Here is an 18,983-nt window from a genome sequence, read left to right on the forward strand (position 1 = left end):
GTAGTATATAGCGGCAGAAAAATATTATAGTAAAAATATACCAGACATTTATCAGATCCAAAGTGACTTGTTATCACAATATAAACAAATTTATCGAAACACATCTATCAACACAAATACAACCATTATTTAATCATTGAGCAAATAACTCTAAACATTCATATCTCATAAATTAAAACACTAAAAATATTTAGTGTTTAGAGCGACCAATCGTTCAAATTTCTCGTTTTTGAAATAAAATCATAAAAAAGGAATAATTGATTTTCAGTCTGAAATAGATTCATCATTTAAATTACATAATAAACGCTGCATTCATTATATTTAATCAAAACGTGAGTAAATGCTTTTTTTGTCCCTTATGCGTTCCTATGATTCCATTGGTTCGGTTGAGTTGCAACTTAGCCTTATTGCGTAAAGATATCTCGCATAGTACCATCAACGTACAGTAGGTGGCGCGGGTTGTATTGGGTTTACAAAATAATTAAAAGCTAATGCAACGCATGCCGGGCATTAAATAGTGGAAAATAATAATAAAAAATACAATCGTCATAAAAATTGAATCTTACCCTAAATACTTAGTTACTCTAGAATTATTATTTCGATTGATAAATTTGCAATTGTTCAAAGTGCAGATGCTCTATTGTCAATCACTATATACATGTGAAACTATTTCAACATGCAGTTTAAAAGACCTTAGGGGTTTAATGTAGAATACAATGATATTTTAATGTATACAGATATTTTTTTTAACTTCTTACATCTATTAATTAAGTTTATTGTTACCGTAGTTACTCCGTAAGCTTATCGTGCAACTTAAAAATAAAATTCACTGAGAAATTCATGCACTCTTTTTTCATACAATATTTATTCCCGAAAAATATAAATCAACCACAACACACGGTCACTTGAGCGACCTGGAGCACACTTCATGATTAAATATTCCTTATTGAGATCAACATTAAGTACAAACCGTACGAATACATATTGAGATTCTTAAAATGACACGCTTAATAAATACTGATGCATGGAGGAACTTGGATTATCAAAATGGCTACTGAACTGTCGATACATTAAATATTTTAAAGAACATTTCATCAACATATAAATGAGTAGGACTACACTAACATCAGTACTAAATAATTTATAAGTACCAATAAATATGAAAAACTTTTAAATAGTCGAATATTCTGATAATGTAAGACGACTAAAAATAATGTTCTATACTTTTTAAACATTGCAAATAATATAATATTGACATAGACGAATATGGGAAATATCTAATGAAATCTTTATAAATAGATGTTTTTTTTTTTTTTGAAAAGCAATTTAAAATACATTTTATTCAATAGTTACCCTGAAATATAAAATTGTTTTCAAATACATTTAACGCTTAAAGATTTCTCCTTACAAATCATTCATGGAATTTTCTATAAAATAACTCTCTTTATAATTTCAATAAACTAACTTCGAACTGCAATAGATACCTAATATGAGATCACTTTTTGTCCGTCTTTTTGCGAGACTACGAGTAGTTACAGCCTCATCTTAACATATCATTGAGAGGCCTAAATTTTTATTATTGAATTTAATGTAAATTAAGTGAGCCGATTGAATGAAGTAAAAACTATTAGTTGTTTCCTTACATTTTAATGTAGAATAAACGTTAATACTGAATCGCAGACGAACTGCTTCAAGCGAAGACAAGTCGCACCATAATCGTGTAGTAATATTTCATGAATCTTTTAATTGGTACTCGACCAACAAATTACTATGAACGTGTGTGACATTTTTGCTTAAAACGTGAGGGCTGTTCTATGATTTTTGTACTTTTAGATGCTTTTTTTTGAAGTAAGAGCTGTCATGGCGTCTCATATTATATGTAAGGATTTTATCCTGTGTTTGAATAAAAACTAATTTGACTTAATTCAAGTAACGTCTTCTGTAACCAAAATCAGCAGACCTAGATACCGAAGGGCAAGAATTGATGTGATTATTTAATATTTTATTTTTCATTAACTTAGATTTAATAAATAAAGAGATTGCGTATGCAACGTGGACAGAGTTTGGTAGTTTAATGATTATATTTCAATAAATATGTACTTAACAGTACCAATATTAAATTCTATCGAGACATCAATATATTATCAGTAATATAGAATAGTAAAAGTACGAAGTACATTCGAGTGAACAACACAGAGATCGGACATCTATTACAAATTATCAGAGCAAGAATATATTTCAGGTCATCAATCAGATGTAATGTTCACATCTCGCTCTTATCTAAATATGCAACAAAGTTTATATATATTATGTATAGACATAAACATTTTTTTTTTGTAATTCTTAAAACCTTATAGACCTGAGTCTTGTCTACATTTCATATCCTAAAAGAGAAACCTATGAATAGTTGATACAACTACACTATGTTCATTATCAATACGATCTCTTAATTATAATAATTACTAACGATAAAAAAATTTAAAAAAAGTTAATAATAATTTTATAAGACAGCATCGAGAATCGAGTGAATTTATGAACAATAGTAAATATTGGATTTTAAAAACTACTAAAATGACCTATGTCCGTAATAGTTACGGATTCTTATTTTAAGAATATAATGAGATTTCTATTAATATTTTTCATTGTGCAACTAATTTATTATAAAATTTATAGTATGCTGTCTATAAATAATACTTTTTCGACAAACATTTCATATTGGAAATGAACACGGTATAGTTTTGCATAGATCATTAGTTCAGAAGGATGTAGACTTCGATACTCAACAATTTGACAAAAAATAAAATATATTTATTTTACAATTTAACGGCGGTACCCTCACATGGCTCCTCGGAGACGTTTCAGTCGCTCCTTCTCGACATGATCGACGGGCGGTTCCCGATCGAATGAAACGAGTTCTAGTGCTGTAATAAAATTAAAGGAGGTTTTAGTCCACAAATAAAAGTTATTTAAATATTACTTAAGTCAGATTTAATCATGATTTTATTTATTTCATTTTTGCATTTTATTTATGAAAGACGAAACGAATGGGTCGTTTGCCAGCCTATACTAAAACACTACTCCATGGGAATCCAGATGCTTCGTCCCTTCCGCCGTTACACTGACTTACTTTCCACTTCAGGCCAACATATAACAGTACAAAGTATTGGTGTTCATCATGTTCAACAACTGATTTGACTGAACTGAATTGAGTGATACCTTACCAGGGACACTTTCAAAAGGGCCTGCCAGTCTGTTATTAACATTTAGTAATAGCATAATAATATGCTTTCATAAAAATGATTTACAGATGAGTTCCCTGGTTCTTGTGACAAGCAAAAGCATGTGCCACAACGAACCATAACACACTGGTCCATTATTTAGTAGTGATTTGCAAAACTGTAGATCCTGAAATCGGGTCGGATCCTGGTTCGGTGCCCGAGCTTTTTCCGGTCGTTTCCAACTGGTGCTACCATGTTTGGGCATATTGTCTATACTGACCTGACTCGGCGAGTGTGGGGCGGTCGCTGAGGAAACGCCAGGCGGGGATGTGCACGTGTGGCGTTGGCGGAGTGGGCGGCGTGGTGGGCGGTCCGTCTCCGAGCAGACGCCGTGATGCGAGCTGTGCGCTCACGTGACGCGCCAGCAGCGACATCTTCTCGAAGTTGACTCTGTTGCCGGGCAATCTGAAAGTTTTAATATCGTCAGTTTCGTCACTAAGAAAAACTTGGAGGTAAACGGCATATTAATCTGGTCAAACATTCATTTGACAGCGTTTATGTATTATAATTGAACACAATTTCAAAAATAGAAATTATTAATGAAAGCATACTAACTTTGTAGGCGAAACCTGATTTGCAAAATGCAAATCCCTGCATGTGACAGACAGGAGGGGCACGGCAGTCTCAGTGGGGGCTGCGGCCAGCGCAGCCCGGTACCTGGTCAGAAAACAATAGGATATAAAAATAGTCACGCATATGAATATAATGTTCATCGACGTATGCGGCATGTTGTTTGAATATATTAACATAAGTTTGCCATATACATTTTGCTATAATGAGTCTTCTGCGACGCTAAACTACTAAGCTTGGATTAGTTTAAATATTATTGTATTTATTTAAAAAAATCATCGGATTGTGACTAAGTTCAAATTACAATCGAACAATTGTAATTAGAGTATTTTTTGCAAGTTATTTACTTATCTTAGCAATCTAAATTATTTACATCTAAATTATTTTCACCTGGCATGATTACCGCTGGGCTCGACACAAAGCTCCAATTGTCTCAGCTGTTGCCCGCAGACAGCGCTCGTACGACTCCACTACATTCACAAAATAATGTTTAATACTAACATTAGAATTATAATTTTATCGATTTTAGGATTTATTTATTATGAGAAAATTATTTGTAGTTTATTTATATGAATTCAAATATTAATTACTTACAGTTTTCTTAAGACGCGAAACTGGTGCCATATTAAGCGCGCTTATGATAGCCATGAGCGAGTTAAAGTTGCCCAAATTGAAACACTCGCGAGCAGTCATCACCCACTGCTCCATTACCCTAGCGCGGTACTTGCTCTTTACCGCCTGAGACAAATAAAACAACAAATGATACACTCATACACTAAATATTTGTAACTTATAATGAATACATATAATATTTATCAAATTATTTTATGACACTATCAATTAAAATCTACTACGAATCAAATATTTTCTACTCATAAAAGCATACACCTTCACAATAATTATAGAATACATTATATCAAGAATAATTGAATTATTCACCTTCAAAATATCTGTAGCCACAAGGTAGCTGAGCCTATTAAACCAGTCAGCATAGGCCTCTAAGTTCTTCGTGCTCTTGGATTCGACGTGATGTAAGCTGATGTTCCGTCTGGATGTTGACTGCCCTGGTTGACCAGGACCAAATGTTTGCACAAACTCTTCAGGACCCACAAATGAAAGCCGGTGCAGTTCAACCATTGTCAGCTGATTTGCAAGCTCTACTGGTGTCAGACCAAGGGTGAGGATATCTCCCTGGATAAAAAAATGAATCATAAATACTAATACATGAGATTATAACACTGTGAACTATTTTAAATTATATCCCTTGGCTATTTCTCTCGTATTATGTGACTCTATCCTTCTACATCGCTATTCCGAAGCTTATCCTAAGTTTTTTCTTATATGACAATAATAGTCTGACATCTTCGTCAAATGAAACACCCAATTTCAAGTCCTAGAGTTTCTATATGTACATTATGTTTTTTTTTTGACTGCCTAGTGGCGAGATCTAAAGCCACAGAGTTTAAACTCCAAGTCAGGCCGTTAGAAAGTTATGGGGTTTTTCTATCAAGTCTCAGTAACGGCCCAGAGACACACACTAACACACACTTCTGTGCCTCGTAAAAGACGTTAAGCCATTGATCCTGCGCCTGAACTGTTTACAGTCGTGTCGGATTTACCGTCCCGATTATAAGAGTGAGGGAATTGAGTGCATCTGTGTTTGAGCACACACACATACACTATAAAATATCCAGTGTCAACTACGCTGGTCTCCCTTAAGTTTAGCCGCCGTGGTCGAAATAGTTTAGGACTACATCAAAGTTTTCGTTTAAAGTTAAGATATGCTACTATTGTGTAATAGTAGCATAACTTTACTTTAAACCAAGAATAATATATATACCAATTTGGAAGGTCTCTGTGAACCTAATCATCTAATCAATACCTTGTATTGCTCTGTTCTTGATTAAGGAGTTAATGACGCAAGCATGAGAGTCGAGATCAATTGCATACCAGGGAATTAACTACTTCATGGTATACATAGTATATTGACCGTGTTAAGAATGGTTTTCAGATATTATCATACTGGTATTGCAATAATTGAAACCGAATGAACTGGTCACTGATGTCCATAGGTAAATGTGACTTGACGATCAGGTGGCAAATTTGCCTGCCTGACATCTTATAAAGCAGTGTTTTATTTAATACTAGATGTCGCCCGCGGATTTGATCGTGTTTTAGGGGTTTGTTGTCATGTGTTAAGCAAATAAAGTAGCCTGTGTCCTTCCTTGGAGTTCGAGTTTGGTTCATACCAAATTTTGTCAAATTCGGTTCAATGGTTTGGCATTGAAAGAGCAACAGACAGATAGAGTTACTTTCGCATTTATAATATTAGTATGGATAATAATTAACAGCAGTGTAATTAAATTAAAAAGCTTAATAATATATGTATGTTTATAAATGATACTTACCAGTGGAATTTGATCAACACTATTGACCTGTGGGATCTCTACCAGGGTCTCTTCATACTGCTCAAGGGCTGTTAACTTGTCAAGCAACCTCTCCAGCATGCTAGACACCTCTGACCTTATAGATGACATATGTTCTGCTGCACATCTATGTACAAATAATATTTTGTTTTTAAATATTGACATTTAACATTGACTTTATTACATTCTAATAAACCAAATTTGTTTGAAAATAAAGTCTTATCAGAAAAAAAGGGAGCTATTAATAATATTCCATTAACATAACAAAATAAAAAGAAAAGTGTGTTAAAAAAAATAATTCCAAGCAACTGAACAATAAACATTTTTAAAATCATGTTGCACCTTTTATTTATGTAATTTCACTTTAAATTTATATAAATAAGCCAATTTAATAATTACTTACCTCTGGGTAATACTCCTCACAAGTGCCATAACCCTCTCGTCACGGAAATCATATGGAAACATAGCAGTCCACTGACTTAGAACCCGCACTAATGACGCCATATCAGCTACCTCTTTTTCCAACAACTCCCTTGTCTCACTGTTGCCCTAAAAATTTCAAAAATTTGCATTTCTAGTTCATAGCAAGAGACATAACCTATCACTTTATCACCAAATTATTTTTTTCATTGTTTCTTAATTACAATTAACATTATTCAATCAACATTAGTGTATCATAATTGAATTCTAAACGAGAAATGTTAAAATCTGTCTTGAAATTACTATTAGTCTGTTAGAGCTATTTCAGGTCACAATTCAAATTAAATTTTGTTCCAAGAGCAGTGAAATCAATAAGTTTTGACCTAATAACCCGATGTAAGAAAGAATATAGGCGAAAATAATATATAAATCGCACTTATATTTTAAGTTTCTTTCATTTGCATTGAATTTAAACATTTTATATGATGTGCAAATTGTAATTTTACTACATAAGGAAGTATAATATATTTGATATATATTTTTGAAAATAATTTCAATGAATTTAACAAGAGGTATATTTATAAAATGTAAAAATATACATTCACTTCTAAATCATTTTATATAGTAATGAAATAGTATTAAATTTCACTTACCACACTGTCATAACTTTTGAAATATCTTTTAGATATTTTAGATAGCAGCTCATGAGGTTTAGCAAATAAACGAGAGCATAGTATGAATGTAAAGGTGAAAGATTTGCTGGCTCCAGGACGCAGCATTTCCACTAAAGTGTCGAATGTAGCACTCGCTAGATGCCCATCTTTATACTCAACTTCAGTTTTCTCAGGATATGAAATAGCTGACCTTACAGTAGGAGCCACAACTGCTGCCAACTAAAATTATTAAATAATTATTAGAACTATGATAATATTAAAAAAAAAACAGATTATAACAATATTTCTCTGAAAAATAATGTATATTAATACATAAAATTAAACCTCATAAAAATATATATTGGACAATATGCTTGAATATTCATACCTGGGGTGCTTCAGCAGTTTGGGCACTAGAAAAATTTATACCACCATTCATTGTGGTGTGTTTACAGTTATTTTCAGACATAAATTTGTTTCCTCTTACCATTGAATAGTAATCATCATTCTGTAAAACAAAGATTAATCTTTAGCAATGAACTGTTTATTAACATATAAGTAAAATTATTCTCTCAAAAATCCTATATAGCAATTAGTAATGTGCCGGTTCATAAATGATGTATGTCTATGGATATAGACTAATAATGTTTAGATCTGCGAATATGGATACAGACCTCTATTATTATGTTATTGATACCTCATAGCTATAACAACATTCAATTATTTCATTTCATAGATAAAATAAGCATAGCACAAGGATTGATTGCATCATAAAAAAATATTAGTACCTTATAACTTATTATATTGATAACTCAGTAAAATAAGTGTTAAAATATTAAATTATGCAATTTAAATGTGATAAATGTGTGATTTATATAAATAAATATTATACAAAAAGATAAATTTAAATTTGAACAAAATAGTATCTCATTGGTACCCATTAATAGAATTTCATATACTTAAACAAATTTAATAATGTACAAATTCCACATTCCCTGAAAATGCTGAGTTTCTTTCAATTCTTTTCAGGTCTGAGGTATTCTTTCCGAACAAGTGATAGATATTTTGACAAAAAAAAAACTCAGATTTATTTTTAAGTCAAAATCTTAATCCTGAATCTTGTTTAAAACCGGCTGAGTTTCCTTGGCTAAATCTTTTCAGGTCAACATGTTTTTTTTCTGAACTAGTGGTAGTGTTATGTCTCATTTGGAAATCAATAAATAAGTATAATGCTTCCATATTGAATAACGGAATTTGATTTGACTTTATGGACAGCCAGCACAGCACTATCATAAATTTACTGGGAAATATTGCTTATTTCTCTAGTTTACATTGTATTTTATACAAATAGAACTACTATACCTTGTACAAGTAAGCTTGATCTTTTTGACTTTGCAATGACGGACATATTATTTTCTTAATTTAATGATTTTAAAAATTGTAAAAATATTTAAATAAAATCATATAATACAAAAGTTCCTAAAGATTCAAGAGTTATCTGAAAATTTTAAGACTTTTTCTATTGTACTATATTATTGCTTCAAAGTAAAACTGAAATAGAAACACTGAAAATAATAGAAGCTTGTACAATGTTACATCGATCGGACGGTAGGGAGGCAAATAACAGGCAGTAATTGCTACAAATATTGATTACAAAAATCCTTAATAAAGATCATTGTTTAGTTATTGTTATGAATGAGGGTACTTTTGGTTGGGGTCTCTTTAGTTGGTAAAACTCCTTTTAGAAAAAATTGAATTCTAATTTGAATTACGCATTCCATCAACTGTTATATATGTTATATTTTCTGTTTCTCATCACTAAAATTGTACATAAAGTTCGAGCTAACTTGAACAACAATATAAATTGGAAATATTTTTATCAAACAGAAATAGGAATTAAACTTACATCATAATAAGAGAGACCAGTCCCGTGGAGCAGCGTAGTATCGGGTGTCATAGAAGAATGATCAGGTGGTGGTGGAGCAGGCTCAGATGGTGGGGGTGGCAACTAGGGAGCATCAGAATTCATATTGAAATTTGTTTTATGTATTTTTGAAAGTATTATACGACTTCAAAAATAATAGCAAGCACTGGTTAACAATCTCACTATTATATATAACAATCAAATGCCTACTGTAAATATACACCACAATATGAACAACACAACCACCGCTAGCACCCACAAATATTTTGCATTATATTTCATTTTAATCCGCCAGCACCCACATATATTTAGAATTCAATTACATACAATTAATAAGTACAAAAGGCAGTACAATAAATAAATTATTTTCATTCTTACCTTTACATTGCATCCACTACATGACGCCTCATTCAATTTACTTGCGTAGTAATACATAGCCATTCAATACTTAACAACCAAATTATATATATGCTTCTTACGAAGCCCAGATGGCTTTTAAGTTAAGTATCCCATTTGAATACCTGCGAATAAATTACCGTAATTATTAAAGTGTAACTAATTTTAACAATAATAATTGCAATGGCTATACGTGTTATGTCTGTGTTATTTAATTTAATGCAAGAAGTTGCATAGATTTATTTCTTTAATCTGGTTAGACCAAATATAATACTATTATAAAATTCACTCCCTACTGTTTACGGCACTGATAAAAACAAGAGCAATGACAAAGATCGCAAGGATAAATCACTGCCTTAGAAAATAGAGAAAACACGATCTAGTCATCGATTTTTGTGAATATATGTGAAATTTTGACTGCAACCATCCCAAATATAACTCAACTAATAAAACTAATAATATTTATAACTTTAAAAACGCTAATAAAAACGTTGAATATTATTTATGATATTGGTGTATTAATATAATTTACATGATACCTACAATAGTTATTGTTATGCTTTTTCGCGTTTTAAATATTGACTTATCAATAAAAAATTATAGTATATAGATACAGCAGATATCTATAAACAAAACATTTTGCAAATTGTTATTATTTTTTAATATTTGTTAGTTATTATAGGTAAAACATCGAGAATTTTTCATTTTATTGATAAAACGTTTAACGTACGTCGTACATCTGGATGCAGTGAAAGTTACATTTGGCATTAAGTTGTTGTACTTACCTGTAACAATTTAAGCGGGTAACAAAAATTTTATGAATGGAAATTTACATTAGAAAACACACACGTATTTAATTCAATATAAATTAAAATAAGATTTTATCAAATAAACTAGCGCCAATGCCAATACAATTCTGTTCTGACTCTGGTTGGCACTACTTTTATTATCCATAGTTTCATAGAACTATGTTTTGTCTACTTCCCACAGAAAACAAAATGTCTAATTTAGTTTATAATATCAAATATTACAGGTGTAAATATCAGCATTACTTAAGTTAATTGCTATATTATTTTAAATAGCCACTCTAGAATTAATAGAAAATCAAAAATAAGTCTTTATTTTCTTAATCTTGTAATATTTTTCTTTTCAGTAATTACTTGTGAGTATTATATTGGTCAAAATATTTATTCTCAGACATTTAAAAAAATAGTTTTTTCTTCTATTGGTGAAAAGCTTTTTTTATTTATATTTTGTATAGTATAATTATATGATACAAATAAAATGCATATAGACATCTAAACCAGACGCAATGGTTTTAATATGTTATTGATTATTTTGTTTATGGACTGACTTTTAATGAAACTCTATGAAACACCATTTTTGTCATGTTGGTAATAAAAATTGAAATTTTCTATAATTCTTGTTTTGACAGCTTAACCCGCGTTTTTGTATTTATTTTGAATTTAGTTCATTTATAAACGTATAATGAACTGTGTGTCCATGGAAACCCAATTTTTGAAATAACATTAAACTCAAAGTGCCTTAATAATAGCATAATTATGTTAATAATTATTCGTTTTATTGAACTGTGTTAAATTATAATAATAGGAATAATTGGAATAATGGAGAGACGTAGATCAACATTCACGACGTTACCTGCAATAGAAACACTACAAAGAAATGTTAAAAAAGCTCCTACTTGTTATAAAAGGTTAAATTGTTTAAAACATTTTTTTAAATATGTATCAAAATATTGTTTATCTTATTTCTATAATATTAACTCAATGATATAAAACGAGCAAAACCATTCAAAATTCATATTGCTATTTTTACAAGACGATAATATTTTGTAATGGGCGAATGGATGTAGATTGAATTTATATAATATAATCGAAAAATCATTACATATATATTTTATATAGGTACTAATCAAAAAATGCCCACTGGTAACGTGGTTACGATCCAATCAACTACTTTAAGAACTTAATTACTAAGAATAAAAGTTGCCTGTGATAAGATTTTATTGATCGTTGAAATAATGAGATAACATTGTGTTTTATTTTAGGAAATCTCGAGATATCCCTTTTCACCTACCTCATAAAAAACTTATGGATAGAATAGAATTTGTGGAAAAAGAACCAGAACCTTTGGTGAACCCATTTTCATATTTTTTTTATAGTATATTATTTATTCTATGAGCATTTAAAATGTTGACAGTGCATTAATTTGTTCATATTAAATAGCAATGAATACATTAAAAAAATAAGTATTCTGATGCCTCTTTTCTTTTTGAGGAGATGCCATGATGTATGGAGTGTCGCACAATTTATATTCATGATATGCAAGTTCCAGTATGATTTCAGTTTATTTATCACCTAAATCACACTAAGTATTTCTACACTCAGTCGTGGTAAACGCATTCTAACCAATGGGCAATTGCAAATATTTAATTCTTAAATGAAATGAATTGTTTACTAAATTGAGCTGTTGTACTTGTAAATTGAGTAATTGTACTAAATTGAAAGAATGATGATATATATAAAAAGGGTCTTTTATGAGATTAAAAATAATAGTAGCAGTAGCTTTTATTTAATGAGCTATGATGATTTGTATGGCTCAAGAATTATTAGTTATTTAAAAATAACAGAAAAATTTAACATTGTTTAAATATATATTTCAGAATTTCTTATTATTTTTAAACTAAGTCATATATTTTACAGACTGGATTTGCTATTGCCCAGGAAGAACGATTCAAGAATGAGAGGAAAATTGGGAAACTACACTTAGAACCCATAAAGTTTGACCATGGTTAGTGTATTTAACACTTAGTTTCATCAATGTTAACTTAAAAAAAATAAAACTGAGTGAAGCTTGCCTAGGCTTGCTTGCATGATCTATGGATAAGACTCAGTGTTGTAATCAATCTAATTGTTCTACTCTACTCATACAATCACCTGAACTTACACTGGTTCATTTTCATAATGATTTCCTTCTGATCACATCTCATCTTTGAGTACTTATTTTGATCAAAATCAAAACAAGACAAGCCATTCTGTCTTTAGCATAACAAGCACACACTTGAAAGCAGTTTTTGGGGAACCTCTTCCACAAAAAATGTTAAGATATCTTGTGGGACAACTCACCAATTGTCCAAGGCTTACCATCATTGGTGAGACCATGTGCGTGTTGATTGCAGACCCTGGATTAAGACGTGCCTGCTTACAGGCTTCAGTTGACGTCATATTATGTTCTACTCCGAAAGGTCTTAACAGCATTTAAAACAATAAAATACATGCAAACGTTTTTAGTGGTTGGATCCCCATATCCTTAAAAATTTTACACATAATTATAATATTCATATATTAATTTAAAGAAAAAAAGAAGAAGACACTTAAAATCCGTGAATCCAGCAGCAGCTCTGATATGAATCGAAGAGTTGTTGGTACAAGTGACCCTCTAAAGATTAAACCCGAAGTTGCCTCACAAAAGGAAGTAATAAAACAAGTTCGTACTGATCCTTCCGGAGGATTTCTGTACATGATTTATGCTGTACATCCACAGAATGTTTACTTCACACCATACTATCTCAAGTAAGATTTTATTAAATTTAATTAATAGTTTTTCTTTTTGCTAGTCTTATCATATAAAGTAAGTCGCATATTTTTGATGTGTGACCTAATCATTGCTTGACAATATATATAAAAAAAGAATATTGAAATAAATTTATTTAATCATTAAATTCATTCTCAACAGGGTTGTACCTTATGAGGAAATAGATAAAAATAATTATCTTACGATTAGTCCTTGTGGTGTTACACATTACACTAATGAAATGGTTTTTACAAAATTGGCCGAATGGGAACAGGAGTACACTATATTTGTACAACTTACAGATGTAAGTTCCTATAAAGAACATATTATCATTTGAATATAATTTAATTCTGATTTCCTTTCAGTTTAGGATACATAGAAATGAAAAATTTTGCGTCATTAAGAACTAGCTTAAGAAATAAACTATCAGTCAGTTGCTATTATGGAATGTAGTCTTTAAAATTTTTGGAATAATAAAATTTATTAAACATTTGTAGATCGTCCTCTCATTATCCATTATTAGGACCATCTGATTTTAACCATGTTAATATATTGCACAAAAAAATTATTCTGAAATTGTAAACCCTACTTAATTTCTCCAATTTCAGATCAAATTTTTTCGTGTCTATCGATACTGGAAAGCTTATTACGTTTGGCGAAAGTCAATATTGTTTCGTAAGTTTAGTAAAACGCGAACGAAGATTGCTAATAAATTATTCACTCTTACTCCTGTTTTGGGCAAAGCCCTGCTGAGCATCCAAGCCATGTGCTGTGATATGTACATGAAAAGCTTTGCCGATGTATCGCGGGACATGGATACCGCTTTCTTTTACTTCATTGAAGTTCAGGTCAGTATCTGATGTAACCTGAATTTTGATTACTTTGTGGTACCTACTCATCATATATTCTTCCGCCAAAACAATATTTCTTACTTTTAATAATAAATAAATAAATAATAAATATTGGGCAAAATCACATACATTACTCCGATTCCAATATAAGTAGCTAAAGCACTTGAGTTATGGAAAATCAGAAGTAGCGACGGTACCACATAAACTCAGACCCAAGACAACATAGAAAACTAATGAACTTTTTCTACATCGACTCGGCCGGGAATCGAACCTGGAACGTCGGAGTGGCGTACCCTTGAAGAATGAAAGAACGGTGTACACACTACTCGACCACGGAGATCGTAATTTTAATGTTGACTATAGCCACAAAGGACATAAAATCTCAGCTCCCAGGGTTGGTGGCGCATTGGCGATGTAAGGATAGGTTTAATATATTTGTTACAACGCCAATGTCCACTTACCAGCAGGTGGTCCAGAATTGAAATGGACATTAAATACTTATATTATTTTATATAACAGATGAAATGCGTCGAATACGTTCGTGATAAGCTCCTGGCGTTTCGATCAATAGTTTTGGAAGTAGTTACTGCGGCATGTCATGCAGCTCTCTACCAGCAGGGCTTTACTCACGACGATAGAAACGTACTGCCCTTTCAAATAATACGGGGCAAACCGACGGGGGGTATGTCTTACACTGAAAAGGCAAATAAGAGAAAATACTGCGAAAGACTTGCGTGGTAAGTACTAGCTTGTGAATGTCCCACTGCTTGGCTATGGCATGATCTTACGAGGAAAAAGTTGAGAGCTTATCGCTGTTCCAATACGAGTTAGTGGAAACCACATGCCTTCAGTATGCGGCATATCTTATCTTTCATGCAGACGGGCTGAACTTAAGTCATTTTGTCATTTTGCAACTCCAGAATGAGTCTCATATGTAATCGATATATGTTGAGTCGTGACTACTATGATTTGTAAAAATGTAATAATAACAGTAAATATTAAGACAAATGTATTTTTTATCTCCTGTTAATAAGGAGTTTAAAAAATATACTTCTTTCTAGAGAGCTATTTATCGTCCCGATTTCCTTAACATATAGTAATAAAATTGTATCGATACATTTATTATTATCCCTGTAGGAATGTATATCAATTTTTTTTTGTCGTTAGTTTAATGTTTGTAGTTTTCATTGTTATTCGTAGTTGTAGTCAAAGCTATTAAAACTTTAGCACATAAAAAAATCAGTGATGCTTGTCAGGTCTCGAACCACCAGTCATCATATTGAGATTCACGTGCTCTACACTTCACTTTCGACTCTGAAAGTTGAGGCGAAATCACACTTATAATATGATAATAACTTTATTTATATATAATATAATATGTGCCCTGTGGTATCACTTCATTATACATGACTTTGTGGCTTAAAATACGGAATCATTCACAGTTTTTGCACAGGACTAAAATCATATGCTCAACGAGTATGGATTTTAAAATTTGAATTACGTGTATGTAAATAAACAGTTATGAAAGCAATTCGCTACTTTTTTCATAAGTAAGGATGTTTTTCTCCATAATAGTAGGTGTGTAATAAGTGTTTTTTATGTATACTTAATTACCTACAAATAGAAGCGTCTCGTTACCCCGGCACCTGTGCGAGTGCAATATCAATAAGTATATCAAATTATACTAAGCGAGTGACAGAGACAAGTTAAGACCCGAGTATAGCATAAAATATTAGTTCCAATATAAAATTAGAAAATATTTAAGTAATAAAATATTTTATGTTTTTACAGTTTTATTAAATTGGTCGACTATATGAAAAATTATATGCTTCACCGCTTAACGAAGCGGTCGAACATGATAATGGCTGACATGCTCCGAAAACACATGGAGTTCACACCCTCGCCAGAGCTCCTTGCCGGTAGCGCCGTCGACGAAGTGTTGGAGATTTTGCCTCGAGAGACGGATAAATGCAAGGTTTGTATATAGCTATTGCTTGAACACAATTACACTTAGTTGTTAGTGAAAATTTTGAATAACTATCATCTAACACGCTAACGCGTTTGCCTTTATATATCTATACAAGAAAATAATATTCACGCTCGTCATGTCAATAATAAAAAAAAAAACTATTTATTTATATAAAAAATTAAACCATAAATATTCAAAACAATGCTCCGAATCGACTTAAAAATATATACGTTTCTCTTAATCAGTGGGCTCTTTTCCAAGTCGACGCGTATGTCCTGCGATCTGGTGAAGTTGAACTTAACCCAAGCGAAAAAGTCATTTCTGAGTATCTTGGAAAAATAACGAACTACTGGGACGAATACGTGAGAACTTTCCACAATTTCCTGAACGAAGAGACCTTGCAGATGTTTGTGCAGCCGACGGTTATGGGAAAACAGATGGAATGGTCGGCGGGACAATCGCCAAATCTATACTTCCTAATGAATCAGGATAAGAAAATGATGAGCGACATTATGTTTATACCGCAAGCCGTACATCAGTCGTTTGATAACCTTTGGACCTTCTTACAAAGGCTGAATGTTTTCATGGTGAATTTTAGAGAAGCCCACGAATTAGATTTGAACGTGATCAGGAACGAAAGAGACGTAAATGAATTTCGGAAATTATGTACCGAACTCGTAAGACAAATGGAGGAAATCGAGGAAGTTGTAAGCTACCAACCGTTGGGTTTGCTGTTCCTTAACCTTTGTCCTTTCCAAGAAATATTCAGACCTCAGCCGAGGAAATTGTTTGACGTCGTTAGCAACGTCACCCCCGAGTGAGTATATTAAAATAACCAAGTAGGATAAACTAGATAATATATTTATAATTGATTATTAGGGAACTTTAACACGCTTTATTAACATTATTGTGCGTCGATTGATTGTCATTCTAAACCTCAGATTTTAAATTAGATTAAATATAAATGCAGCGGATGGTGTATAACACGATAAATATATTTTTATGCAATGTACAAAATATTAAAAAATACTATGGTTATCAGTATTGGTCACGATTGCATCGAAGATATTCTGGCCGGTATTGATTCCATCAACAATGACATATCTAATGAACCGGAGAGCGCCGGCGAGCTGGTAGCCTTCAATTACTTGTTGGACGGACTCGAAAGTAGGGTGGCGCGTCTTGAGGAGAGACTGGAATATTTAAGAGAGCTGTACGATCTAATGGGTGAATTTAATATCGGGATACCGCCGGATGATATGAATGAATTCCTCGGTGTGTATTCAATTTCTTCTTTCTTCCCGCTGTCTGCCTATCCCTGTGTTTGCTTAGATCTTTAAAACTACGTAAAGGGTTTTGATGCGGTTTTTTTTAAATAGATAGAGTAATTCAAGAGATAGGTTTAATATATTAGAGAAACACTGATAATTTTAGAGGTTTCTAATGCGATGTCGTCAGTAATCAATTTTTTTTGCACTTATATTACAAACGCTGGCTGAACCCTATGAGATAGATCAAAATAATGTACTACTATTGTACACCTTAAAAAAGGTCTACAAAAAAGGTTTCCGTGATGATATCAGTCTATCTTTTAGGGATAACCCACAATGACCATTTTTATCCTTTACTATTTATGAGAAATAATGGCTTATTTACGTAGCGATTTTAAGAAATACAGCATTAATTCTTATTCAATTAAGTACACTAAATACATTGTGCGTTTAATATAAATCTATAGGGCCATTAATTGACTGAAAACGTTGTATATAAAGACATTCTGTAGTATATTTAGTATCAAAGTAGCACCCGTGTGAGTCTGGTCGCTAGTTATTGCAAAAAATAAATAATAAGTTTTACAAATACAGATACTAAAACATTGACACCATTTTGCTTTTTGATTTTTAAACAGCGTAGGTCAAAATGATCTCCTAAATAGACACAAAAGTACAGGCTGTTACTTTTTTTATTAAAACCGCATGTGAATACAACACATATACTATTTACTCTTACGTAGTACACAGGTTCTATAATTGTCTTTGTTCTTTAGGTTTAAGTGTGATATTGGGCACATTACGTACGAATGTAGACGCGCGTCTTGAAACGAGAAGCAAACTCGCCGGTTTGTTCGCAAGCCAAATCGGAAAGGATATAATGGAGCTAATTCTTGATATTAACAAACTTAGGGATGAAATAGCGGTATGAGGTTGTATTATGCTTGTATGTATTACATATGTATTACACCAAGTTTCTAGTCTATTCTAACCACAAGAGGAAAAAGCCAAATAAAAAACATTCGAATTGACGCGATATAATTGGTCGAGATATACATTTTTGTGATTGCTCTCAATCACAAAATCTCAAGTCTCTGGTATATATCTTATTCACACCGCCTTCTTATGTAATGTCAAATATTAGGTCCTTACATATGAAAATGTGGTTTTGTACGGGAGGATATATTTAGTTAATCAAAGTATGCACCTAGATAACATCTATGCACTTTTGCCATCTCTTCTTCCATCGTGGTTTGCAGTTGCTGACAATAGATAGGCATATTTTAAAAAGCTGTAGTGAACGACACCAGCTCTAGTCCACCAAACGTAACAACATACCGTACTTTCTTTTGCGACATCAGCGCCGTAAACATCATTTATCTTTCGAGCTGTTTCTGTAGCACTGGTGCCACGGTAGAACTCGTACTTGGAAATATACCGATATTTCATGTTTTCCATTGTGCGGTAATAAGCGACGCCAAAGAAACAAATAATGAAGAAAAAACAAATGAATGACTGTTTTCAAAACTCAAATGTACCAGCCAAATGAATTTATAAATTTGAATTTGGAATTCTTAATCAAAGAAGAGACATTTCACATCAAAGTCGTCAGTACGACAAAACGATAATTT

At 32.0% G+C, this 18,983-nt stretch overlaps 2 protein-coding genes across 2 annotated transcripts in view; one reads left to right on the forward strand and one right to left on the reverse strand.

Annotated features, from left to right (window-relative positions):
- Window positions 1–2,581: 2,581 nt before the first annotated feature.
- Window positions 2,582–10,561, reverse strand: LOC125076004 (ras-GEF domain-containing family member 1B-like). The gene is made up of 13 exons (XM_047687924.1): window positions 10,453–10,561; window positions 9,650–9,792; window positions 9,254–9,355; window positions 7,736–7,855; window positions 7,348–7,587; window positions 6,678–6,823; window positions 6,257–6,401; window positions 4,788–5,039; window positions 4,443–4,586; window positions 4,239–4,318; window positions 3,834–3,935; window positions 3,499–3,683; window positions 2,582–2,921 (listed from the first exon to the last, which is right to left on the reverse strand). The coding sequence occupies exons 2-13, from the start codon at window positions 9,710–9,712 to the stop codon at window positions 2,836–2,838; spliced, it is 1,665 nt and encodes a 554-aa protein (XP_047543880.1). The 5' UTR covers window positions 9,713–9,792; window positions 10,453–10,561; the 3' UTR covers window positions 2,582–2,835.
- A 731-nt stretch (window positions 10,562–11,292) lies between these two features.
- Window positions 11,293–18,983, forward strand: part of LOC125076309 (dynein axonemal heavy chain 6) — a 61,912-nt gene continuing 54,221 nt past the window's right edge. The window contains 11 exon segments of the mRNA XM_047688406.1: window positions 11,293–11,381; window positions 11,736–11,820; window positions 12,391–12,487; window positions 13,035–13,260; window positions 13,424–13,565; window positions 13,870–14,109; window positions 14,632–14,849; window positions 15,904–16,087; window positions 16,327–16,898; window positions 17,124–17,356; window positions 18,129–18,277. Of these exon segments, the coding sequence (XP_047544362.1) occupies window positions 11,293–11,381; window positions 11,736–11,820; window positions 12,391–12,487; window positions 13,035–13,260; window positions 13,424–13,565; window positions 13,870–14,109; window positions 14,632–14,849; window positions 15,904–16,087; window positions 16,327–16,898; window positions 17,124–17,356; window positions 18,129–18,277 (2,235 nt within the window).

Source organism: Vanessa atalanta, chromosome Z (genome assembly GCF_905147765.1).
Source record: "Vanessa atalanta chromosome Z, ilVanAtal1.2, whole genome shotgun sequence".
Lineage (NCBI taxonomy): Eukaryota > Metazoa > Arthropoda > Insecta > Lepidoptera > Nymphalidae > Vanessa > Vanessa atalanta.